The sequence below is a fragment of the Sturnus vulgaris genome, chromosome 3 (genome assembly GCF_052056855.1).
Source record: "Sturnus vulgaris isolate bStuVul1 chromosome 3, bStuVul1.hap1, whole genome shotgun sequence".
NCBI classification, from domain to species: Eukaryota; Metazoa; Chordata; class Aves; order Passeriformes; family Sturnidae; genus Sturnus; species Sturnus vulgaris.
Window position 1 is genome coordinate 96,291,665 of NC_142245.1, and position 27,718 is coordinate 96,319,382.

General features: G+C 38.2%; 1 protein-coding gene and 1 long non-coding RNA gene across 12 annotated transcripts in view; one reads left to right on the plus strand and one right to left on the minus strand.

Moving 5' to 3' along the window:
• Positions 1-382: 382 nt before the first annotated feature.
• On the minus strand, positions 383-15,316 carry LOC106849118 (uncharacterized). Of its 9 annotated transcripts, XR_015802713.1 has the most exons (7): positions 15,244-15,308; positions 13,483-13,935; positions 10,904-11,000; positions 4,363-4,446; positions 2,340-4,231; positions 997-1,078; positions 383-489 (listed from the first exon to the last, which is right to left on the minus strand). It is a non-coding gene; the product is annotated as an uncharacterized LOC106849118 (long non-coding RNA). The 9 variants fall into 9 exon arrangements; XR_015802707.1 differs by having other exon boundaries at positions 997-4,231; XR_015802709.1 differs by lacking the exon at positions 383-489 and having other exon boundaries at positions 497-2,918; positions 3,748-4,231.
• The window catches only part of SNTG2 (syntrophin gamma 2), a 222,223-nt gene continuing 209,644 nt past the window's right edge, over positions 15,140-27,718 (plus strand). For 2 of the 3 annotated variants that reach the window (XM_088162356.1, XM_088162357.1), the window contains exon 1: positions 15,146-15,247. In XM_088162356.1, coding sequence (XP_088018482.1) covers positions 15,176-15,247 — 72 coding nt within the window. In that variant the 5' untranslated portion in view covers positions 15,146-15,175. Of the gene's footprint in view, positions 15,248-27,718 lie in introns of all 3 variants that reach the window. The other variant, XM_088162358.1, reaches the window with a different exon arrangement.

The following is a 27,718-nucleotide window of genomic DNA, read 5'->3' on the forward strand; positions in this document are numbered from 1 at the left end:
GCCCAGGAAAGTGGTTGAGTCTTCATCCCCGGAGATAATTCAAAGACATGTGGATATAGCATTTAGGAAAGTGGTTTAATGGTGGACCTGAAAGTGTTAGGTTTACTGTTGGATTCAATAACATGAAAGGTCTTTTCCAATCTAAATGATTGTATGTTTCTAGTCTATGACCTCACATTCTGCATTGCAGTAGATGAGTTTTCTTTGACGAATGTTGCCAACAGCAGGCAGGACTCCTGCTGAAGTTTTTCCTCAGATCTATGCACCTGCAGAACATATTTCCAGCATAGAGGATACCTTAATATATTAGAAACTTAGGAAAAATGGGCAAAGTAAATCTATTATATATACCCAACGTGTGATTTGTGAACTCACAACTTGGTCAATTTAAAACAAATGTTTATTAGAGCATGCAGATGCACTTTTCCACAGAAAGAGGTCTTCCATGCCAGGTTTCATCACTTGATGCCAGCAGCACTGGGAGTGTTTCTGTTAAAAAATAAATAAATAAATAAAAAGGTAGCAACTGGGTTTTTTTGCTTTGCTTTCTTCTTTTAGTGTGAGAGAAACATATTTCACTCTTTATCACAGTGCTCTAAAAATTGGTTAATTTAGGTTTAAAGATAAACAACAAGCCTGTGGGATGAGATCAGATCTAGAAAACTGTTTGTTAAAGTTTGAAGTTTAGGAAAGGGAAGGGCAAGTGAAATATGTGCTTTGAGGTGTCATTGCAGTTACTGCTTTCTGCAATGAAAAAGAGATTTTCAGCAGACCCTTTTGAAACACACTAAAAATTTTGAAAATGTAAGGAAAGCCACAGATTTCACTTCTTTTATTTAATTTTCAAATCCTCAGAATTTATTTAAATATTTTGATTCTGATTGAATTACAGCATATCCCTGCACTTTAAGGGATCAAAATACAAAGGGGTTGGATGGTTTTGTGCACACTAGGGAATGTGTGCACAGAAGGTCAGATATTACAGATGTTCCTTACTTGAGTCTCTGTGTACCAAAGGGGAAAAGCAAACTCCCTGCAAATCTTCTCACACACACAAATATTTATATTGGAGAGCAGACTGAAAGAAGAGAAAAACAGAAATGATTTTTAGCTAGGTGACCACAAGATTTTAACAATTTTAAATCCATCAAATGAGATAGATTTAAAAAGACAGCAGTCTATAAATATAGAGGCTTGAAATTCTTGTCACTAATGGATACTGTGTTTATCATTAAGTATCTCCACTTGTAATAACACTGAGAAAAATGCTATTATGCTGCCAAAAAGATGAAATACTATCAGCAGCAGCAGAAGCAGAGGTAATATCCCATGTAAAAGGGAAACAAAAAAAGAGAAACTACAAACCCCTTGGTATTTTCTACTTTCTATCTCCCCTAAAAAAAAAAAAAAAAAAAAAAGAGGGTTTTTTTTTTTAACAAGTATTCTGCCACGGCAACAGACTGTGAGGCTTAAGAGATTGCACATACATTCTCTTTTTAGTACCAGTTTTACCTATAGATAAAATTATAGTTATTATTCCACGTGCATATATCAAGGTGCCATGCGTTCACAGAGGATGAAGAGGACAAAGTCCTTGGAGGGGCTGCAATTCTCTTTGTGTACTACCCTGGCCAGGAAATGGGAGCTAGATGGGATAGTATGTCCACAGAAAATACCTGCTTAAATCACAGAAGCAATCTTGCTTGGGGTGATTACTCAACTGTGATAACCAATATGATGACAGCTCATGGTGGTTTTTTTAATATCCAGATTGTTTTAAATCTACATAGATTAGTGGACTATTTTTAAATTTCTGTATCACACATTATTTTAGTTTATTCAGATTAATACACCATGTCAGCAGCAGCAGAATGTGGAAAACGGAATAATGACAACTGATTATTACAGTTTAAATCTAAATTGTAATTCCCACCGAACTGTGATTATGTCAGTAAATGAACACAGAAGACCAAAAATATTTTTCAAAAATAACATTGGAATTTCAAGAGAAGCCAACTGTTCATACTTTTTTAACCATGAAAGGCCTATTTCAAGATAAACAGAAGAGAAATTGTAAGAAATGTTAACATTACATTAATTACCTGTAACATTATACCACACCTTGTTCCCAAACACAGGTCCTGGAAGGTTTTTTTATGACCAATACTATGACCACTTACTCAAGAGAAGGGGACCTGTGTGTCCTGGGGATACAGGCTCAGTGTGAGTGAGTGGTGCTGCTGGGGCACAGAGAGCCAGCAGGCGCTGGGCTGCAACAACAAGGGATCACCACAGAGACACAGAAGTCACTGTGCCACTCAGTGCTTGTCAGGACACACCTGGAACACGGTTTAGGCTCACACTATGCAAAAGGATGTGGACCCAGAGAAGGGCCAAAAAGGTGATCCAAGGACTGCAATTTTGTCAAAGAAGGTGTAAATAGATCATACTCAAGGTCTCTTCCAACCTGGTATTCTATGAGTCTATGAAAAGAGTAATAGCACAAATTAGACACAAGCCTTGCAATTCAAACTATAATCTGCAGATTCAAACAGACATACTATCAATGGTACACACAAAACTGGGCTTGCAAATTAGAAACTTCTTTTGGAAAATAAGGCCCACTTTAAAATGTATTCATAATGTTCTAGCTTGATGAATTTTAGTAGAATGGTCTAATACTATTTGTTTTAATATTGAAGGAAAATACCAGTTCTCTCCAAAACTTTTTGAGAAAAAAAGAGAGTAGCAGCTGATCACTGGCTTCAGATTTTAGTTTTTATTTTTTGTGATCTCAGTGAGGTAGAAGATGGATCCTTTAACAGATGAGAACAGCTTCAAATACAAAGAAGTGCAGGGAAACAAATCTTGACAATTTTAGTTGTAGTTTGCTTTTAAGTTCTTAGATTTAAGTGACCCTGAAACACAAGCAGGGAAAAAAATCATGAACCAGGTTACCACACATTGGAACTATGGTTGAGCTTCCATTCTGTGATACAATGGAGAAATATGCTTGACTATGATAGATATCTTTGCATTAGAGAAAAAGCTGGGGCTGTGGGTTTTGGTTTTGTTCTGTTTTGTTTTAAAAAAAGCATCTGACCTTTCTATAAGAAGACAGTCTTTGTGTCTTGAACTTTATGGATACACTGAGGCTATTGTTAAGCTATAAATAATATACTTTTGAGAACAAGTTTTACTTAGTTTAAAGCTAAAACTTTTTTCTGAGTACATCAAAGCACTTGGCATATGTTGATATCAACTCTTTCAGGTAAAATATTTACCTAATAGATTAATTATGAAAGCACTAATTATTCTATATTTCTGTAAGGCAAACTGTTTCTGTCTGGAATAGCTTTATAATTCTGACCTAGTGAGGCATTTCTGTCAGGAACTAAAAATTAACATACAAATTCACTGAACCATTAGTGAACTTTGATGTTTAAATTCTTTCTGCTATGAAATGGGATCATCTTTTATTTCATGAGTAATCTTTGATGTTGGCAGTTACACAAATAAATTAGGAAAATCCCAGTGACAGGAATAGTGTTGATGAATTATCATATTGTACGAATAATTTCTTAGAAGTGCAGAAAAGACTGACTCACCACAAATAAATTTATGGTTCATGCAAATTCTTGCTAAATTAACCTGGGCATGTACGTTGCCTAAGCAGTACCCTATAGCTACTGCACAGATATATGGGGAAGTAGTTTTACAGACATAGCTTTTTAGGAGGTGACTTACCATTTCTTTGAGATGATGACCTCTGTTTCATTCAGTGTGCTATCATACTTTTAAACTCGAATGCAGGTTGCAGACAATACAGAGCAGAGCAGCAAGCTTGTTCAACATCTTTTTCTGCTGTGCAGTTTAAAGTCAGAGCCCAAAACCTTGACTTTGCCTCAAATATTTTTATTAAATTGTCTAATATTTATAAACCTTAAGTAACAGAATCAATTAATCTCATACTTCCTATGAAACACTGCAAAATTGCACATGGCCTATGGTCAAATGCTATACTGGCAAGAGGATAGAAAACATGCCCCTCTTTTCTGGAATTTTCTTCCTAATAAAGAGGAGGGCACAGTTTTGGCTTTTAGGTCATCATAAATTTCAGAAAAGCTTATAGCTTTAGTAATCAAAAGTCTTTGCACTGAGATGATATTAAGCATGAACTGTTCTCACTCATGTCTTCCCCACGCTGGGTTGTTCTTGTGGATCTTTGTTCCTACCACAGAAGGAAGCAATAAGCAAATTTTAGGATCTTTTCACTTTCTGAAGAGAGCTGGAAGGAAAAAAATTACATCTACATTAGAGTTTTAGTTTGGATTCACTTTTGAAGTGCATCTCCTGACTTACCATGCTTGAGTTGGCACCATGGAGTGAACTCTCAGTGTTTAAACTACCTTTGGGTATTCTTCCAGGATAATGATGATGCGTTGTCTGGAAATAAATTGAAAGTTTGGAGTATTCAGCTCAGGAGGCCAGACAAAAATTACTCTCCTTGAAACATGCATTGTGCAGGCATAAGGTCCTCGCACCTGTTCTCTTTTTCTACATCATATTTTTGAACCATACTAATTACATTATTGCTTGGGTAGTCATAGCTGATAAATTCAAGGAGTGATGAAATATTAGGGGATATATTGGGTTGGTTGGTTGGCTTTTATTTTCAGTATTTCAAGTCTTTTGTTTCCTGGGACATATGCAAATAATTTGTCTCAAGTTTTGATTTATGAGGGATTTACAAGCAATACTAGTTTTGGATATTCTGTTATATCTGCTACTGTAGCAGCTCCTTCCCTTATTTGGTAATTTTTAACATTGATTTGCTCATGTATGTGGTCTACAGCACAGGTCAAGGGGTAGTACACATAGGAGGGATGTGAAAATTTCTTAATCAACTGCCAAAATAAATACATTCCTCCTTCAGTTTTGAATGAATCATATGACTTTATCGGGTGATTCCTCCTATTTAACATTATTTTTTTACTCCTAAATTTTAAACAGCCTAAGATAATGCCTCTTCTCTTTATATAATCTATTATTGATTTTTTCCCATTCTCCCCAAATGTAAAATCACAGGCACTGCCTCAGACCAGATTAATTTCTGTACTAGTAGTGTCTTGACCTAATTCTGCTGATTATGTCCTGAAGTTAGTTTTATTTCTCAGTATTTCTAATTTGTTTGTCCCAAAACACTCCTGTTATAAAATCTAGGCCTAATTATATGAGGGAAAATAGCGGAAATAGAGACAATAAGCTATTTGCCCACTGACACTTAAGAAGTCAATGACACTTTTCTAAGTGAGTTTCCTTTGTTTTTCTTCTTCAGCTCTCCTTGCACTGCAATGTTATTTCCTCAACCCTCTCTTACACATCAGACAAAAATTCCAATTCAAATTTGATTCTGTTTCATTACTCTATATCAATATCTGAATTGTAGCCTCCTTTTTTGTTCTTTGTGAGAGCCCAGATCTGAACTTTACTTTGGCACTTTGAAATGGCACTTTGGCTGGAGTCTCTGGATCTTCCTGAACTATTCAGTAACCTAGATTGTTTCTCGAGTTCTACATGCTATATTAAAGCATAATATTAAAATACTCTGTACTGAAAATAATATTAAAATAGTTCATTTTTAAGTTCAGATTCCTTTTTCTTGATGCTGTTTTTCTCTGGTCGTAATTAACAGAGGTATCTTCAGGGTCAAAAATATATTTGAGTTTTTGAAAAACACTTTCTAATTCCATTACAAAAATAATGCAGGTACACAAATCATTGCATTCCTTTTAAATATTGCAATAGAAAACGAAATCAGTTCCTTAATTTATAGAACCTAAAATAGAATAGTTCACTTTCAAAGGAGAAGAAACAAAAATAAATAGAATGAAGCAAGTAAACCAACAAACAAAAAAGACCCATCAACACTTTTACAGGAATACTTTTTCTGCTTACTATACAAATAGCAACCCATACAATTCTCTTTCATTCTTCAGTTGATAAATTCTAAGTTAAAGAAAAAACCTATTTATATTAATTATCTTTTGCCCAAATGATCCCATTGCATAAAAAATTAAAAATTTACTTTGCAATACAACCTTGGTGAGTGGAGAACTCTTCAGCTGATTTCTCTACAGTGTATAGCCTATCCATATATATATATAATTGGATTTAATTTCAGATCCACCTAAAACCAAAAATGCCAACTGGTATCAAAAATAGAAGGAGGCTAACAATTGGTAAGAAGCCACAAAAGTTAATGATGATTAGAAGAAAAATTAAAATAATTCAAAGTCATGACTGATCAGTTAAAGTATGCATAAAACATGACATAATAGTTATATGCAGATTATTTTAACTAAGTGATTGTCCATGTTTAATAAAAACTAGATCTGAGCATATGGAGAAGACGCTGTTGACCTGATCAGAATATATCTGATACAGATCAGAAAACAGCATTTTTACACGAAGTATGACATTTACAGCTGGACCTGCATCTCCGTGAAGCTCATTGTAAACTCCTCTGGACATAGATGTTAATAAATATTTAGAGCAAACAGTTCACATTTGACAAAAAGAGTAGCAACTGAATCAGTGGCTAGTTTTTCTTTCTTTCAGTACACTAAAACAAAACTGTTAAGAAAATCTGAAGGAAATGAATGGAACAAGTCTCTTATTGAATAGGCCAGCTCATAAAAGAAATCACAGAAATATGTGTGCGTTGGGAAACAGGTATTAGGATTATAGACACGCTTCTATATATTGATTAAATTTAGAACTTCTGCTGTGATATGCACTTGAAATTGTATCTAATCCCTACCCCTGCTACATAAATCCTACCTGGGATTTAGAAAACTCACATAATTTTGCATTCCTCATACAGGGTATCTATAGCATATTAGATACAGGTCTCGCACTTGAACTGGTAAAAGTCTGAGAACATAAGCTCACTTAAAATACTCTAAATTTGAGCAGGCCCTTTCTTCCTGGCAGTATATCAAAATTATTTATGCTTTACATAGTTTTGGTTGAATAACTACCTTCACTGAGGTGCTAAGGTCATTTGAGACATACTGGACCTACATTATTTTTAATGCATCTAAACCAAATGCATTTTGTTTGCATGCATTTTATTTTGGTAGCTCCATACATGCACCCCCAATTACTACTAGTCCAAGATATTTTAGTGTCTTCAATTGGCCTATAGTTTTTTTTGGTCTTTGCTTTAGAGAAAAAGCCTGTTCTACTAATCAGAGCCCCCCATTCCCCCCCCAAACCAGGACCAAACTGGGACATCCAAGTGTGCCTGGGTAAATGTGGATGTGAGCCAGAGTGAATCTCCTAGAAACTTCTTCAGAAATCCTGATCCAGTAGGGTTTTATTTCCTTTTCCCTTCCCCCTTTTTATATTTTATCCCCTCTATAGGGCTACAGAGTTTCATTCCTTATCTCTTTGAGCTTTCATGTCTACCCTATAAATTCATAACCGCTTTAGGAAAGAAGCAGAAGACTGCTCCTTGGCCAAGGACATTTAGAAGGAGTTCTTCAGATTACTCCTTCTCATGAACAGCACAAACTTCCCACAGCTCACTCGGCTGCCTCTCCCTCTCAGATTTTCATCAAGTCCTCTCAGCAATTTTTGCCCACATTGTCTTCATACGCCACCACTTTATTGCATTAACCACAAGCAATTTATTTTGGCTTAACAGAAGACGCATCATATGCAGAGCCATGATTTTATTAGTAGTCTAATTAGTGTTTTGGCAGCATAATACAACAAAGACATATATTAATCCAGTTATAACAATACTAACACATGTATTCCAAATGATACAATTATTGTTAATCCCCATTAATTTGATTCTTTCAGTTGTATGCTGATTTTCTGCAATCTAATCCTGTCTTGTGTTGTGCTTACCCTTCCCATAAAATTGCCACTGTAAGCCTCAGTCCAGAAGAGGAAGGGTTTGCACTGAGTCACGAGTGACCTGAGTTCTTTGCTGGGAAATTTGGTCTTGCTGTTGTCTCTGCTCTTGGTCTTATGGTTATTTTATACAGGTTTGTTTGATTGGCCTGCCCCTTCCTATTCCCCTCAGATTAGTTACACAACAACCATTCTTCCATTGCTACATTTCCTGAGGCCACCCACACAACTGCAGTCAGTGCTAAGCTAATGCAAAACCTATTGCAGTGGGGCAATAGTCTCCCATGGCACTTTGCTGTTACAAACTCACAGTTGCCCAAGACACCAATGAAAATTCCTGAAGTCAGTTGTTAAGTTTATTAGAAAGTCTGTGGTCAAGGGTGTATAAAAAACACGTGTTATTTTTGTTTAGTTTCACTTAACACTTGCATTTCATTCCTCTGTAAAGAGAGGAAATTAGCTTAATCAGCACTTTGTCCAACCTATGACTATGAGCAAACATGTAGAAATAAAATAAGTTTAAAAATAAATTAGTGGCTAAATGTCTTTGAAAAATTGTTTTGGTATGAAGATTTGGTATATTTTTCCTATATCTTATAATACACAAGTATGACTCTAAACCTTAGGACATTAAAAGCTAGAGAAAAACCTGTTTAAAACAATTAATATTTTGTGGTGCCAGTATATAGAGCAAACTTTTGCACTGACTGTTACAGAAAGATGAGAGAAAAGGGATATTACCACTGCAGTGAACATTTTCTTGTATTTCCTGTTCTACTTTGCACGGGGACTATTAAGTATAGACTCTCCGAGCATTTTCCAGGCAATAAAACTAGCAATAAAATTCTTATTTTCTTCTAATTGCCCACTTTACATTTTTTCTTAACAAAGAATGTCTGTCTCAAATGAAACCTTTTGAAAATTAGCTATAAATTGATTCAAAATGGTATGAGGATGGGATGGGATGGGATGGGATGGGATGGGATGGGATGGGATGGGATGGGATGGGATGGGAATGCAATTATTTGAACAATTCAAGAACTATATTGTACCCTTGCTTTCGCTAATGAATTACTCACAAATGAAGCAACAAATCCATAAAAATCACGACCATTCGTAATGAAATTATTGATAGACAAGGCTATGGAGTTTTTGATAGAAGAACATGAATTATGTACTCATACATTCCTATCTGATTTATTTATTTGTGACACAAACCACATACTATTGCCTTGGTTCATTGTTTATAACTTACCAGTGCTTTGAATTACTATCAAGGTTACTTTCTTTGTGAAACACATTTTCTTTCTTAGTTAAATGAGGTCTTGTATATATTTACTTGCATATATTTATTGTATAAGAGACATTTTGATCAAGTAATGTTGAAGCACAAATAAAGAATCTATGCAAACAAACTATGTGATATGATAAATAGCTCACAATGAGGCTTATACATTGGTTACTAAATGTAACGAGCAGAAACCAGTGCGAAATGGAAAGCTGAAAAGAACATCACATCCTATCTCAATGAGACAGGCACTTCCCAAGAAGGAGGGATTTCTATATTTTACTGTCTCTTCCCAGAACTGGCAACTATTTTGGTGCCAAGCAATTTCTGGATAAAACTGAGTAATGACAGTAGGTTTCCAGAACTTAATTCCTCCCCCTCTCACAAGCTGAATACTTGTTTGCATTTCCTTTGGCAATGAAATACCATATTCCCTTTTGCATATTGGCAGAGCTTCCACGGAATGTCTTGGCACACTGCTGTCTGCAAAGAACTAGCATACACAAAATACTCAAGTTTACAGAACATCAGCTCCTCCGCTTGGTAATACAAGGCAGATTTCAAGGACAGGCAAGAATGAATATTTTATCAGCAGCTTCAAGAAGCAGCATTAAAATCCTACTTGGTTCTCCAGTGCCATTTAGCCAATTATTTGTCATTTGCTACGTACTCCTTTTCCTCATCTGGTGATAAGCAGTGGAAGTCTACACTGATGTTTTCAGCGTTATCAAAACTGTCTGATTTTGAACATTACATATTGATCAGTTCAATATTCCTCTATAAACACCCACTGGGAATACATCTTTTAGATGTCCAGTTGCTCAGTTACCCATTTTTTATCATCTTTCATAATAACTTGCTCAGGGCAGCAGTGATGAGTTGCTCCTATGAATAGCCTGGGATGCCAAATTCCTGACTGATGCAGTCAATACTCACTCCTGTGATAGTGACAGCCAAAATAGTACTGGCTTGCCCTAGCCAACCCTTAACTTTGGCAGCAGGCTGCCCTGGTAATGTGCACCTATGCCTCAATAAGGGGTGCAGAAAGACAGTTCAACAAACTTTTACAGTCTCTTCCATATGCTGCTCAAACCACCTGCCCCAAAGGATGAGACGCTTATTTCAATCACCTTTTCTCCATGAACAGTTGTTCGAGGAAAGTTTTTGTTTGTTTCTCTGAAATACAGCAGTCTCTTCCTTTCCTTTAATGTTACAGACAATTTTACCCTTTCAAGTTTGCTACTGTCATATGTACAGTTACAGGTTTTTTGCCCTACTCAATGAACTGAATAAATTTCTGGGACAACTCATGGGGTATTTGATGCACATTACAGTTTTGGGAGAGCAAGAGAATGTTGGTCTTTTGAAGCAAAAGAACACATCTGTGAAATTTTAGTGATTTACTAAATCACTATACTAGGGTATATTTTAAGAAGACTTAAACATTACTGTCCTCTGATAGGCTGTTTGGTTGTTATTTCCTGTAATTTGTCCCTTATTCCTGAGTTTGACACAATAAAAGTGGCCAATGGATTGTAGACTGAGATCGGGATCTAAGGATGATTGTCAGGATACTATTGCCTTCCTTACTCCTCCTAAATTGGAAAATACTAGTGACTAAATGGCAACATCCTCATCAGAATAGGCAGCAATTTCCTTGGGACATCTGGCATTTTTACAATGTCTTACCTAAGATTTCCAAGACAAAAAACTTATTTTTGTAGTTGGTTGACTCTGGCTGAATTCCAGGCACCCACCAAAGCTGCTCTCTCATTCTCCTTTGCAGCTGGACAGGGGAGAGAAAGTATAACAAAGAGTTCATAGGTTGAGATAAGGACCGGGAGAGATCACTCACCAAATACTGTCACAGGCAAAGCAGATGACAACTAGAGATGTTCAATTTATTACTAAAAAAATCAGAGCAGGACAATGCTAAGTAAGACCTTAAAAACACCTTCCTCTGACCCCTCCCTTCTTCCCAGCTCCTCCCTAGCAGTGCAGGGATATGGGAATGGGGATTACAGTCCGGAGAGGTTGTTTCTCCTCTCCATGGGTTTGCAGGTCCCTGCCAGGACCCTGCTCCAGCACAAGTCTCCCACAGGGTCACAGCCTCCTCTTAGGCATTCTCCTGCTCCAGTATGGCCTCCTCCATGGGCTGCAGGTGGATCTCTGCATCCCTGTGGTTCTCCATGGGCTGCAGGGGCACAGCTGCCTCACCATGGTCTCACCATGGGCTGCAGGGGAATCTCAGCTCTGGTGCCTGGAGCACCTCCTGCCCCTCCTGCACTGACCTTGGTGTCTGCAGAGCTGTTCCTCTCATGTTCTTATCCCGTCCTGCTCTGGCCACAATTACACCTGCACAATCAGTTTTCTTTTTCTTCTTCTTAACTCTGTGATCTCATAGTTGTTACCACCATTTCTAATTGGCCCAGCCTTGACCAGGGGCACGTCCATCCTGGAGCTGTCTGGCATTGCTGGACATGGAGGAAGCTTCTGGCAGCTGCTCCCAGAAGCCAACCCATAGCCCTCCACTACCAAAGCTTGGCCATGAAACCCAATACACTTTAAGTATTCTTTGTTTCCCCATACCTTTGATCTCTTCCCACAACACAAAATTAAATGGTGGGGCATTTATTTTGGTAGTAAAATATTAGGTATAATGAAGTTCACAAAGCAATTGCATATTTTTACAAAAGGCCTTCCTGATTAATACAGGAAATATTAACATCTAAAAACTAAAATGGCATCTTCAAATTTTGGAGTTTGTGTTAAGACAACAAATTGACTTCAGTAGCTTTGTGAAGGTTTTTGTATAGACAGAACTACATTTTAATGTCTGCATACCTACATTTCCTGGAAAACCAAATTATACTGTTTCATCTGCTTCTCTGGAAAAAGTCTTTATCCTTGACATCTTAGTAAAAGAAACTATTTATTTGTTGTTTTAGTGTTAATAGTCTTCTGTTTCCATTTTCTAAGCCAGGTATCATCTGCAGGCGTGTGTTCTTGTATGTACAAAGGTAAAGCATGCAATATGAAAACAGAAGGAAATAAAGACAGGTCTGTAATATGATACTTTCCAGATTCAGGAGTTTGCATCTCTTTTCATGCATGCTGATTGTATTCAAGTATTTTGCACAATTTTCTATTTTCCTGTTGTCAGATCTGAATGAAACTTCTTGGCAATTATCTAACATAACACCTCAAATTAATGAGTTTGGCTTAAAGTCATCTTATTGAAAACATTCCACACTGTCGTGAACTGCTGTCTCTTTGCATGATTATTTTCATGATATTTTGTAGATTTTTATTAAATTTTCAAATAATTGCCTTATTTCAAATTATAGGATTTAATGTAAGCCAGAAAAACAAAAAACTGTCATCACTAAAATAGCAATGTGACAGCTAGCTTCTATTTGCTTTATTTCAGAAATGGCAAAAGCAAAAGAATTTGCAGGATCAGAGATGCAGTAAAACTGAAAAAAAAAAAAAAGGGAAAAATGCATGTATGCTTTCAGCTAATAACAACTGGAGAAGACATCAACTCCTAAAGAAGCTCATGGGTTTCTTAAGTTATTAAACCTGATCACCCATTGAAATAAAACATTAAATGAGGCTATCACAAATTGGCTTAGCTCAACTTAAGTAAAAAAATATTTATTTTTTCCTAATCCTTCCCCAAATTATATGTATTCATGTTCGGTACAGCAATACCACAGGAAAACATAATTCAGTGAAGGGCATTTGTTAATTCCAAAAATAAATTAACACTAATAGTTCCTTGGCTGTCTGATTCTATCCAGTTTCTGACAAATTCCAGGAATTACTTATGTAATTGTCAGTGTTAATATACACCACTAAGGAAGGCATATATTGTGTACAAGGCTTAATTATATCAACTGACAAAGATTTTTAAGTTTAAAAAGCACAGCTTGAAGGAAAAGATGAATATTTGAAAAAGTAAATTATTTCTATTTTACTTATCTCTGTTAGCAATTTCCCATATATATTTCCTGTACATTATCATACAGCTATGCCATTTATTTTATATTTACACTAACTTGCATCCCCACTTTTTAATCCCCACTTAAGTGCCATATTTATGAAGAATCACCATGAGAAGCAATGCTGGATGAGGTAGCAAGTTTGTAGCCACAACTATTATCCATGCTAACAAACACCTGCCAGGACTGCTGCTGTTATTTGCTGGTTCCTGGCAATTCCCATGGAGTCTGGAGCAGTCCACCTCCAAAGCGAGTGCAGCTCACCTGGCTGGCTTTGCTTTCTTTGATTGTCTTTAGCCTGAAGCAGACTCGTACCTCTCACAGTGTCTACATGAAGCTCCGTTTGGATGGTCGTGTAAGCCCAGTCTCATCTCCTCCAACATTTCACACTCTGGTCTACAGGCACAGAGTGAGATAAATGCCTTTTTACACACAGGATGGATTGGGGCAGATTGGCTTGAGTACAAACTCCAGCTCTTTAGCAGAATGGCATCGACTCTTTGCTGCATGTTGAACCCCACACTTCTGTGCATGGTAAAGAAAACAACTCAGGCACAAGTGGAGGGCCCCGAGCAGCACTGGAGAACAAATGAAATCCCATAATCCCACAGAGCAAACTGCCTTCTTGTCCATCCCTCCATATCTCCAGAGCTCTGGTACTTATGAAGATCAAACAGTAGACAGGGATAATGCCAGGTATTTTTTGACCAGAGAAACCTAGGAAAAGAGGAATTAATTCTAGGGTAAAATATGGCAGTGACAACCAATATTTCGTATGGATTTACCTCCACAAAAAAGACGATGCATGTTTCTTTCCTGCTTTACTTACAAACTTTAGCAGGGGAAAAAAACCCCAAAACTTTAAAAGTAACTTTATAAAAAGTCTAGCCAACCTCAGTCATACTTTATTATCTATTTGTGCATGACAAAGGTAGAGGCATCAAAAGGGAGCAGAGATGCCTGTTCAAATTATTTAGGTATGAAGACAGAAAGGTATGTGCATGAAGCACATATTTTTAAATCAACTGATAAGAAAAATTAAAAGCTTTTCCTTCTCTCCTTGAGAGCAGAAATAAATGTCTACTAATAAAATAGTATGTTAAGGACCAGAATGAACTTCTTTGCCTTAGGATCAGCTTCACCACTGGACTTTAAGGAGCTCTCCCAAAACTGATTGTCATGGTCAGGAATCGGATGGAAACTAAAGATACACGGAAGAGCAAAATCTCATGACAGTGTTTAGCGACTGGGGACTTTTCTTGGCCAGGGGCTACACAATGCCAAGTGTGCCAAGAATACTCAAGGCATGTCAAACTACTGTTGGTTTTGACTCGGAGATCAGCGAGCGAGCGCCACGTGCGGCTGTCGCTTACTGTGACCCAACACGAGGCGCAACTGCCCGCTACGGGCGGGGACAAGGCGAGGGGGGCTGCGCTCGGAGTGGCAGCACCCTCACCCCCACAGCCCCGACACATCGGCCACCTTCCCCAGCAGCAGCAGCCCCCCTGCCCCGCCGGAGCGGCGCGGGAGGCCGGAGCCCCCGCCCGCCTTTGCCCCGCGGGGCGGCGCGGGCGGGCCGAGCGGGGCCGTGCGGTGCCGGGGAGGAGCGCGGCAGCGCTCGCAGGAGCACCCAGAGCTCGGCTGTCGGGATGCGCCGCGGAGGGGAGGGGAGCGGGAGCGGCGGCACCTTCCCCCGGCGAAGAGCCAAGTTAAATAGCCAGCGCCACGCCACCGCTTTCCTCTCCCCTCCCGGCTCCGAGCCCTCGGCGAACGCCCCCCGTCCCACCCCGCCCCGCCCGGGCCGCGGGCGGCGGAGGGCTGCGCGGAGCCAGCCTGCCCCGCGGAGCCGGGACGCCGGCGCTGCCGGGAGGGGCAGGCGCTTGGGAGTCGGTGCCGGAGGCGCCGCGTCCCGCCGAACCGCCCGACTGCCAGGACTACGCCAGCTGCATGGGAGGAGATGAGCGTGGCGGGGAAGCAGCCTGCTCCAGCAGCGCTCGAGCGGCCCGGCAGCCTCCTCGTCCCTACCTGGGCAAGTACCGCTCCCCCTCAGCCCGTGCCGGTGCCAGCTCCCGCGGCGGGGCGGGGGTGGGGAGGGTCCCGCCGGCGGCGCTGCCCGGAGGGCGGGAGGGAGGCGCCTGCGGGAGGGACCGAGCGGGGCGGCGCGGCTCGGGCTGCCCGCGGGGCTCGCACGGAGCAGGCGGCAGCTGCCGCCGCTCCCGGCCCCGTCCCGCCTCCCTCCCGCCGCCGGGCGGGATGTCCCGGCTGGTCCTGGGCGCGACTGCCACCGCGCCGTGACAGCCTGCAGCACGAGGGTCGAGTTTCCCGGGGATCGCGTTGAATCGCTCAGTTTGAAACCCAGCTGCAAGCCTGCAATGAGAAATTAAAACAAACAAAAACCAAGTCAGCTACTTGGATGTATTTAGCACCTCATGCACTTTTAGGAGAAGCCCGTGAGGGAGTTAGAAAATAACTTGCTACTTCACGGCAGCGTATTTGGCAGATCACTCATGAATGATGCCCTCTGACGGCGGTTCTCCGCTGTCCTGGTTTATATAGAATGCAGTAGGTCTGCCCTGCGGACCTTTTAAAATCATTACAGACTCTGTGGTTTAACATGCTGCTCTTTCTGGCATATAAAGATGTTTTGTTGAAGCGTCATCGTAATCGTTTTCGATCACCAGCTAAAAAATTATTAATTGTATTTATATAAAGTATATACTAGTGCTAAAATAAACAACAACAAAAAAAATTTCCCTGTCCTTCGAGCTGTTTTGGTGACCACAGCCTTGCAATTTTTAAAAGAAAAATTGTTTTTATCTGCCTGACGTTTTATCCAGAGTGTTGTTTAGAAGGTGCCTCAGCTGCATGAAAGCTGACTTAGAGACACGTTCTCCCTCACGGTGAATTTGTAACTACTTCAAGCTTCTGTAATCATAAAAATGAAAGTAAAATTTGGAAATTCAAGTGTAGAAAAAAAGGGTAGAGGATACCTGACATCATAAGCATGTATGACAGTTGCAGATAAATCTGTGGAAACAAGCTGTTGTCTAGTCTGAGAAGCTTTCACAGCCTGTATTTGCATCTATCTTTTGACTCTGTGTGAGGAGATGCATAAATTTAACCTTTGGGCTTTTAGAATTCCTATAATTCAAAAAGAAAAAGTGGAATTAAGCCTACTGTGGAATCCTCTGTGTTTTAAAATTGTTTCACAGTTCTTAATTTGTAAGACCTGTTCAGGAACTGCAAAAATAATCTGTGCAGCAATTATCTAAAATGTTAACAGCTGAGTAGGTTGTATGGCAGTTCAGGATGTTTCAGCATAAAAGGTGAGGGATAATCGCTATCATTAGGAGAAATTTATGACTGTTATTCTTGTAGTTGTGTCAAATATGTATGTTTAAGACCAATAGGACATGCCATTTTTTGCTGTTACTCGTGGGAGTTCTGCCTGGGACCAAACTAGACGCTTCATGAATGGTGAACTGACCTTTGGGATAAGAGCTGTAGGAACTAAAGAAATATGAATACACAATTTACCTTGAGCCTAAATGAGAAATAGTGCTATGAATCTAAGGCTTTGGCAAGCTGTCTGTTTCCAACAGACAAATTTAGCCTCAGTTTCCTGGCTATTTCAAATAGAGGTATGTGATTGAAAGAAGGAATGAATATATAATCTTAGTAACAAAACCATTTAGACTCAAAGTCAACAGGGACATCTTATGGCAGATATTTATTTAGGTGAATTCATAATTGCTTGGGTCCCCAGATATGACACATATTAAACTTCTGAAGAATACCATGCTCAAAAGGTATTGAAAAATAAGAACCTGATTTATAATTCACAGTGTGACAATTGCTTGACTTGCATCTTCTTGAGTTATTTAACAGTATTGGAATCTAGATCTGTTTACCTTGTTAAAAGAAAAATGTGTATTTTAGTACCTGTGTATTGACTGCATGCACATTTTTCTCAGAAATAAGATATAATAACAGTAGTTAGTGTTTACTGAATATTGCTTGCTGAGTTAAATTAATTGCTTGGGATTCTGGTAGCTAGACAATACTAAAAGATTGATGGGTTGTCTTTGTGGGTTTTTTTCTCTTCAGAAGAATAACAGTTAAATACTACTCCCTGGAACATAACTCAGCACTTTTAAATTAAGGACAATGCTACATTTGAAATACAATACTAATTTGCTTTTCATGCATGTATTCTTAACATTAATTCTCTTTTAAGAATGTTTCTCACAGTGTATCTATAAACTTGTTGAAGTGCAGTTGTTTATGTTCAGTTCTATAGAACTGAAGTTTCAGTCAGACCTTGTTTCTAGTGCTTTGCCAATCTCAGTGTAATTCCTGACACCTGTTTCTTTCAGTATCAGACATGGATTCTTATACAACTGATTTCAAAAATGCTTCAAATATGTTTCCTCTATCTGTAGTGAACTTTTTGTTCTAATTTCTCATATAATCTTTTCCCCTCTTTGCCCTTGGAAATACTCAAGGGGCAATATCTCTTAGTAATTTTTACTATGTTAGAGTGCTTGTGCCATGTTCTTACATGGATTTTATGGTCTCATTGATCTAGTATGCATTAGTTACTGTGGTTTTCATTGTGCTGCTAGAAGTTTGGAAGGGAAGGATAATGTAACAGGCACTTGTACTGTTGATACACCACGATTTTAAATGAAGAAATAAATGTACAGTTCATTGCTATGTATAAATAAACCTTTTTTATGTTTTTTTTTTAATACAGACTCTTAAACTTGTACATATTATATGTAGTAGACCAGTTTTCTATTAAATTCCATACACAACCAGAAAAAGAGCAATAGGTGGATGGTTTCTTTTTGCAGCAGAAACCCAAATAAAAAAACCAAGCAACATGAAACTTGTTTGGATAGCAGTCTTTTCTGCAGTTACCCAAATTGTGTACTCGATAGGAAGGGCAAGTGCAGCACAAGCAGATTTTCTGTTCCTTTCCTCCTCTCGGTTTTCACTGTGTCTGTGATTTAGGCACTTGCTTAGAAATGCTAGTATAAATATCTACCTTTTTTTTTTTTTTTTTTTGAAAGAGGTCCTGGGACATTGATGTTTCTTCAGCATTTGGCACCCACCAATACTGAAGCTTCCTGAAAGTGAACACTAGGTGTCATGTTACCACAAGCATCAGTGTCTCGTCTTCTCCCTGTCTTTTCAGGGTCAACAGTTATACGTTGACGTTTTTATAAAACAGATGACCACCATTATATTCCACACCAGTAAGTTTGGAATCCATTCAGTCATACTGTGTGACTGTCAGAAGCTTCAATTTTCCTGTGATTTTTATGAGAAGTTATCAGTACTGAGATGGTATGGATTTCAAGATTATTTCCAAGTTCTGTCTATGCCACAATACAAATCAACAGGGTATACTTATTAATTGAAGCTTTTTCTCCCAGCTACTCATTTTCTAATAAAATTCCTTGCTTATCAGAGGCTGATTGAGGAAACTTTTGCTGGAAAGTGAACAGAATTTGCTTTCTGATTTGGGGATGGCAAACACAAGAAAACAGATGGTGGAGCTTCTATGAGGGTGAAGGTGTCCACATACTCTGTTGTGTGAAGGCTAATAATTACTTTCTAGTGTAAATTTTGTTGTCATCCCACTTATTTGGGAAGATGTTTTTCCCCCTAAAAAAAATCTGTGAAATTGAAGTTTCAAGGTCCTATTAAAGAACTTTACCAAATAGTTACTAAATATCAGAGATCAAATATTACTTTTTTCTTCACTTGTCTTCCTTGCTTTCACAAACCAAATCTGAATATGGCTTTTATCTGCACATATCTCCATGAAAACATGTATCAAAATGATAAAAAACCAAAACAAAAACCAACCCCAAACATATTCAAGCTTATGGCTTTAACCTCTGAATGGAAATAACACTTGTGCCCACCTGCCGCTCAGAAAAAGAAGAGCATTGGTATTCCTTTTATACCTCAGATCTACGTTTCATATTGTAAGCAGGGTTTTTTTTCTGATGTTTTAAACATTTTATGAGATGAATATAAATAGAATCACTTTCACCTGAGAGTTCAGAGACTGCTTAGAATAGAAATGGTAGTAGAGCTCAGCAGAAAGGAACAGAGCATGACTGACCACGTTCCTACAAAAGTGGCACCTAAAATTGCTTGTCAGTGGCATCACAATAATGGAAACAGCAAACACAAGTCAGATTCATTCAGGTTGAAAGGGGTCTTGGGAGGTCCACAAGTGTAACCTTCCCTTGAAAGCAGTGACAGTTTGGAATTCAGATTGAGTTGCTCAGGTCTTTCCTAGTGCATCTTCAAAAACCTCTAAGGATGGAGACTGCTCAGCCTCTCTGTGCAAGCTGCTGTCTGCTGGGTTGTTTTCCTGGTGAGTTAGATGTGCTGTTAGCTGCTCCCCTACTTTCTTAGGTTCAGGCAGGCCCCGCTTACACAGCCACTTCTCACAAGGGAAGTGCTCCAGCCCCTGGCCCATTTCAGTGGGTTTGATGGGACTTGCTCTCATTTGTCAGAGTGTTTCTTGTGTTGCAATGCCCAAACCTGGGTGCATGTAATGTGTGCCAAGTAAAGGGAGATGATTACATGGATTGCTCTCTGTTGTGGCTAATGCTGTCAGCCTTTGTGGCTGGCATTATGCACTGGTGACTCCTGCCCATCAAGACAGAAGGACCCCTGGTTCTTTTCAGTACATATTCTTCCTCACACCTCGCACATATCCACCTGACCCCCCTCTCCCTGCCATATCTCAGGGAGAAATTTGAAGTTTTTAAAAAGCAGATGGCCAGTTTAAGTGTCTCTTCTTGTCCTCCTTTAGTTGAGAGTGAATGCAAGACTCCAGGAGAATTTAGCAGATTATTGCACTTGCTTTTTGGTATGCTCCTTGACATTTTTTGGATTTTTTTCACCACCAAAAGCAAGAAGAGGCTCATGCTGACTTTCAGCTGAAATTAAGATTAATTTACTATAAGAACTACATATTAAATTAGTTGGAACAATTTAGTGGACTTACTCATTCTTCACATTACAGATGAAGCTGACAGTTCCAGCCAACTGAGGCCCACTATTGTGTTTCACTACAGATACTCTGTCAGTAATACTCTCACAGAGTTATGATCTAAATTTTATTGGTCTGTTTTCTTTGAAAAAGGGGGGCTGATTCTACTATTCTGAGCTCTTCTGTACCTGCTTGTCTGAACTTTCTGTCTGAAGAACAGCATGACTCCAGTGAGAGCTATCATGCTGGAACCCTTCTGCCACTCTTTATTTATGTATATCAACAGGCAGATTTCTGTAATGAGATTTACAAATGCTCTAAAGGATATAACCTTGAAGAGCTGGAACCCTTCAGCACAATCTAATCAATATTATCTCATTTATCATCTCCTTGTGAAGTTCAAATTGTTATAGGGACAAAATGCATTTCTAGTATTTAGGGAAGTTGTAGGCAGAAAAATCAATGCAAAGTATCAGGGTTTTTTGTACTGTGTTTAAAGAGGCATTGTACATGCTTGTGCCGTATGATACTCTAAAATCATTACCATTATAATGCTTCCCTCTACCATACCAAACTTGCATAACTGTTCCATGCCTGTTGTTTGTGATTTTCACCTTTGCAGATCTTATCTTAGAATTTTAAGTCACCAGGTAAGTAAAAGCTGAGGAGAAACCTTTTCCCTAAACAGGCAAGTTCTGTGTATAATGCCATCTGCTGTGCAAAGTGCATCTGGAGTAGCTTTTTTTCATAGGTGCTTGACATCTGCACTGTAAACACAGTGACTTCCCAGAGTCTGAGTGGCTGAATCCTATAGCACTTCCTTGAGTGAAATCAGTAGTTACAGCGAGGTGCAGCAGACAGGCTTAATTGGTTTATTGAAGACCATAGAAGTAGTCTTCCAGGGCTGGAATCAAAATTTTTTGGTGTCAAGTCTGTGTCATCAGTTCTTGATGATCTTTCCTTGCCACAAAACAGCAGGTTGTTGGTTTTACCTTTTGGTGGGAATTCTCATTTATGCCCAGGTTTGGCAGGAGGCCTGACTACAATGGAATGAGTTGAAATGGGGCTCAGAGTAGCTCAGCCTCTGTTTTGTGATGGTCTGTTCTCACACAGACAGTAAAAAAAACAGTGCAAAAAAAAAAAATTCCCCAAAAAAACAAAAACAAAAGAAACAACAAAAAAAAACCCAAAAAAAACCCCAAACCAAACCAAACCAAACCAAACCAATAAAACCCCAAAAAACAACCAAAAAACCTCCCAAAACAACAAACAAAAAAACAAAAAACAAAACAAAACAAAACAAAACAAAACCCACAGTTGGCTGCACTATGTGTGCTGGCAGACAGCGTTTCCACAGTGATAGAGCACTGTTTCTTACTAACTGATGTTAATATCTATCTGTACACCTGAGAAAATGTATATAGTAACATGGTAAGTTTCAGAGCACACTGTGAAGTGGGTGAGCATTATTGTTCCTACTTTTACCAGTGGAAAAACTGAAGGAAAGGGATTTCAGTTAAGTTTGTGTTGGTTTGGGGGTTTTCTTTGTAAATTTGGATTGAGGAAATTGTCTTTCAGTACTTTATATTTTGTGAATACCTAATAAAACTTCCCCATATATTATGTAGAAAATGTTTTTCAAAGTTTTCTTTTGCATCTCAATTTTTTCCCCCTCACTATATCATGCACTATACTATGCTGTCCCATCCAGTAATGGATGTAGACTTTGGAGAAATCTCATTCATTTAACTTACTGGCTGCTGCTACTTGTCTAACTAAGGGCTAGTGTGTTTAGGATTACCATGAACATGGATATATTATGTAGCTTATATAATGCTAATATGTAACATGAAAAATAGAGAAGAAAAAAAATACACACTCAAAACAGTGCTAAACAAAATGGGAGATAGTAAGGAATGTTATTTTGTTTCCTCTATAGAAGCTGTGTTTTTCCACTAGGTATATGTGCAAATAATAAGTTTATTGGAGGAAAGTGTCAAAATAATTGATCTCATATGGGATAGCATGAGAACACATGCATATTTGAAAGCTGTTTGTCACAAGTCTGCTGCTGTCTTCCTCTCTAGAAAGCCTGTTAAATCAACAGGCAAAGAGATAGATTTTTCATTTGTTTCACTGGCTGCAGCTAAGACATAGACACTGCAAAGAAATTCATGGGCACATCTTTCCATACAAATCCTATCTTAACAGTATTAAGTCACATTTTTAGAAAGGCTTTAGGAATTACTCATAGATGTTGTTGTGTTAATAAAATGCTAGTGTCTTCTATACCAGTAAAATACTCACTTCAAGCAGGCATTACAATCTTATTTTATGTCATGTGTCTTGCCCTCTTTCTCAACCTATCCTGCTGTCTTAGGCATTGTAAATGCAGCATTTAGACATTCTTCTGCCACCCTTCACGAGCCCTGATGGAGCTGCAATATAAGGATATGCAGTAATCTGTGCTGTATTCTCATTTCCAGAATACAGTTGAAGCATAATTAAGCATATGTTGGCAGTTCAGTCTGACAGTATTGTTTTGTGATATAGCTATTGCTCTTTATTAAATCTCCTCTTTTTCTAGTTTTGAAAGGGTAGTTATCAGTTGCATTGTCGCACAGTTTTATGCAACTATTTATTGTACTTTTCATTAAGAGATGAATTATTTACTAAGGCATCTGGTGCATCATATGGTGCATATGCTGGGTGTGCTAAACAGAATGCTCTTTTTTGAATAATAAGGGAAAAAATACACTACATAAAAGGATTAGACTTCTTAGTGTGCTTTGAAGAGTAACTTTACTGTTCTAAAATCTCCAAGCCTGTTTTACAGGATTTTGTGATCATTAATCTTTGATTCTAGTAGAACATGTGTGCATAACTGTATGTCTGTATTCATAATATCTAAAAAGTAGAGGGGTAAAAAAGACATTATTCTCTGGCAAAAACTGTATTATACATGGGCTGGCTGTATCATACTTCTTCCACTTCTGTGACTGATAATCATAGAATAAATTATGGTAGTACCATTTACAATTTGTAAGGCAAGAAATTTTTATTCTTACAGTCTATATAAATTATATGTTCTCCAAAATTATCAAACATTAAACAAATATCTTTTCAGTCTTCGGATAACCTGTAGGCAATAGATATAATTCGGCCCTTGTATCTAACTCTGCACAAACCTGCAATTTCTTTCTTATATTTAAGACAAACTTCATACTCATTTTACATTAGAAAATTACTGAAATGTGCTGTAGATTAAATCATTGACATTAGTTTAAGGCTGATTTACCACTTCATTCCATAGTGTCAAGGGAAGGATGGCAGCAATTTTATATTGGCTAATTTATTCACTGTTTAGTTACACATCTTTGTTCCCAATCAAATAAAATTTGGTACAAAACTTTCTACTTATAAAGTTTCAGAAGGTGAGACTTAAATCTATTCAGTGTACCTTCCATTTAGAAAAAATTAGTTTCTTCATTGAAATTAGACATTCAGGAGTTTTAACAGCTGTAGTTTTTGTTAAATGGGACATTAACAAAAGCATGGCAGTGTCACAACTCTGTTTAAAGAATAAAAGTTGGAGATACAGCAGGATATGTTTTTCTCAAAGGACTCTGGAAAACAACATTTTCTTTTCAGAAAACATGCTTAATCCAATAAGAAAGCTGTCTGCTTTAAGCATATTTGGCTTTGAAATACGTGGCCACTCCTAAAGGCAGATGGTTTAGGAAGATGGCCCAGGAAGAAAGTATGAAGTCTGAGTTGTAAAAATCACAAAATCACAGAATTAACTAGGGTGGAAAAAACCTTTGAGGTCATGGAGGCCACCTACCACCACCTTGTCAACTATACCATGGCACTGAGTGCCATATCCAGTCTTTTCTTCAATATCTTCAGGGATGGTGACTCCATCACCTTCCTGGGCAGCCCATTCCAATGCCCAATCACTCCTTCTGTGAACAATTTCTTCCTAATCTCCAACCTAAAGCTCCCCTGGTGCAGATTAAGACTGTGTCCTCTTATCCTTAAAATGCTAGCACAACAACCTAGCGGTTCAACTTACACTGAATTACTTTAGATCTGATTTGCATGCATAATCCCAAGGAGCTCTCTGTTATTTATGCCACAGTCAGATAATATAAATTGTAGCTTGAAGGAATGGTTTGTTCTTCTTACTTTTACTACCTGTAATTGAACCTTTTGAATAAGAAAACAAAAATTAGATTTGTAATTCCTACTGAGGGCACTTTTGTAGCAGTTGGAACCATCTGTGACTAAATCCTCAAGAATATTCGTTTCAAATGTCAGGAAAGAGGAAAAAATGTGTAATATTTTACTGTCAGTAGGAAAAAACCCAAACCAACCACAGCTGACAGGCTGACTTGATGTAGGGATTTTTTATCATCTCTTCAATTTTTAGTTTATTGTGACTAATTGTCTATGTGCTATTGTGCTTATTTACCCCTCTTATTCTGTACTTCATTAGTTTGTGCACTTTCTTCATAATCTTTGCTGTAGATGTAATAAAAATAATTCATATTTTCTCATTAGCTGAACATGTATTCTTGTAGGTCCTCCATTTCAGTTAACAAAAAAATGAAGAGAGGATTTTTTTTTTCCTACAACCAGAAACATTATAGGGTACTTACAAAAAGAGACTGGATGTGAAAGGGGTGAGTAGGCAGACACGTGTTGCCATGACCTCAGGGAGTACTGGGTTGTTTTTAATGGATTGTTTGTATTTTCATGTAATAGAGAAAGTCCATACTTACATCTCTGCTATCTCTGTTTCTTCTTTCCATCTTCTAGCAGTTTGACAGACTTTTACAATTGTCGCTGAGTTTAACTCAGGGTCAGTTGGCTGTAGTTTTCATAGCAAAAAATACCTATACGTAGTAAACCTGCTTCAGTTGACTCTCTAATTCTCATAATACCAGTGTCATTTTAATCTGACCAGGGTCAACCTAATTCTGTTTTGTAAAAAACCTCTTGCTTCATAAATTCTTAGCATAAAACAAGACTTCATCTTTTAAAATATATAAAATTTGCCCTCTATTAGTCCAATATGTGATTCACTGCCAAGTGCCAGAAAGAAGTACAGAGTGTACTTCATGTATAATTTTAAGCAATTAGTGTTAAGGTTGTCTGCTCTGGGAGAACTATAAAAATGATTTTTTGTAAGGCAGACTATTCTGCCTTAAAAAAATTATGTCTTAGCCCAGCATATTTAGCAGAACTAAGAAATAAAACTAAAACAAATCTGCCAACTTGTTGCCACAGTTTATGGCACTGAGGTGTGAGATTAACATAATGGCATTCTATAAATTCCCTTTAGATGGAACTTATAACTGGTAAAAAGTAGATTATTTTGCAGAGCACCATTATTTTTCAAGTATTTCTGTGAAACTTTGGTAAATAGAGGCCAGAGAAGAGAGTATTATCAATATAAACTGAAAAACTCTTGTCCTTTGGAGAAGGGATCTTTTCCATTTAAATTAAGTAATTGAAACATTCTCTAAAATGAAAAATGAGTAAACGTTATTTAGGTCTAAGAATACTATTTCTCTGTAACTGGCTAGTCTGACTATAATCTCGGGTTTTATCTGTGGTATTGATGTTTCATTAGGAGGGCTTCTGCTGACTGAGAACTAATTCTCTGTCTTACATTTAATTGGATGTGACTTGAAAGAACAATCAAAGCAGTATTCTATGTTTTATATATATAATCTGCAAGAAATACTGAAAAGTATGTTCTTGCTTAAATATAATGGAAACTTGTCATCTTGAACGTTATTGCACAGAAGAAAAGATTAGATACACTAGTTATAAATTGCAGTCTAAACAGTCTTTCATCAGTTTGCTTGTGGAACTATTTCATGTTCGTATGTGTAATTAAGGTGCTTTCACTAATGAGTTCTCCAGATACTTTTTATGACTGTTTAAGTTAATTGGAACATAACACCTTGCCTTAGTTTTTCAAGACCTAATAGTTTTCAACTTTTCCACTGGTGGGTGGTACAGGGTAACCTATGACTTAAAGGTACAGCCTGCTTTGGGATCTGGGAGTTTTGTTGGATATTGAGTAATTGCTGTATAAGCAGAATAATGTTCTATTTAAATTATACCCTTCTGTGGGTGGGAATTAATACTGCCTACACTACAGAGATGCAGTCAGTAGGTGTACAGAAAGGTAGCCATGGCAGAGTTCCAAGCACTAAAATGCATTTGATAATAACTGTTAAAATGTTAGCATTTTCCTTTGCATAGTTTTGTCCTATCCTCGTTAGCAGTCTTCTAGATCATATCCAAAATGTGACTTGGTACCAACCATTCCTATGAGAAATGTGATTGTGGTCCATGTCTTCAGGGAGGGCAAAAGCATTTAGATTCACTCATACAAGTTTTGCCATCTGACCTTCAGGCCCTCAGCTGCTTGCTGTAGCTGCCTGTTTGTTCTTGTACTAACCTGATGTGCTCCGAAGTCTTTGAGATTTGTTGACCATTTTACTCAGGGAAATTTACCATCAGTGATTTGAGTAAAGGACTTTTTTCCCAAACTAGTGTTTAGATCATATGTGATTTGCAGAATGAGGCAGAAAGTGATGGAAAAGAATCCATTCCAAAACGTCTGTTTTATCCTAGGACATGTGCACTAATATTTTACCTTGGATAGGGTCATGGCTTTGGTGAACATCAAAATTATATCCTGTGTTGGCAAGTAGCACATCTGAATACAGGTAGATTTGTGGAATAAGGCAGAGGGACTGAACATTCCCAATTCAGTTTGATTTCAGATTAGCTCTGTCTTGATCTTGTGAACTGTTAGTGGTTGGTCTGTCTCTAGGTTTGCCCCTGGAACACCTCCAGCTCATGTGCTCTGGGACTATGCTATGATGGAGACAGTGGTATGAGAAGTAGGAATAACTGGAGGAGACTTGCTTCAAAAATCTGCTTCTAGTGTGAACTAAAATGCTGACAGGGAAGTATCCAGGCTTTCAGATGGAGCTAAACTGAAAGGTGCTTCATAGATGCATCTGCTTAGTTGCAGACTCCAGTGAGGGTTCAGTCTGTATGACCATGCCATAACAAATCCAAATTAAAATCTCTCCAAAACGCCCATGGTAGGAGTGTAGCATCCCTGACAAAAGCAGTTTTACTCTCTGCAGGTCGACTTCTTTTGTACTGTAGTACTAGTCTTTGCAGATACAGGCTCAGTACATTTGATTCTGTTTTTATATTCACAATATGATTAAAAGATGCAGTCCCTTTACTATCCACTCTCTTTCTCTTTCCCTCCCACCCCCGACAAATGTACAAACGAGGAAAGTACCTGTGTCTTCCTTGCCTACCCTGCTAAATCCCCACTTTCATTAGATATTGGTGTATAGCACAGGAGGTCAGGCTAAAACCATAAATACTGACATCTCTTTCTCTTCCTCCTCCTAACTATTCCTTCCTAATTTTTCT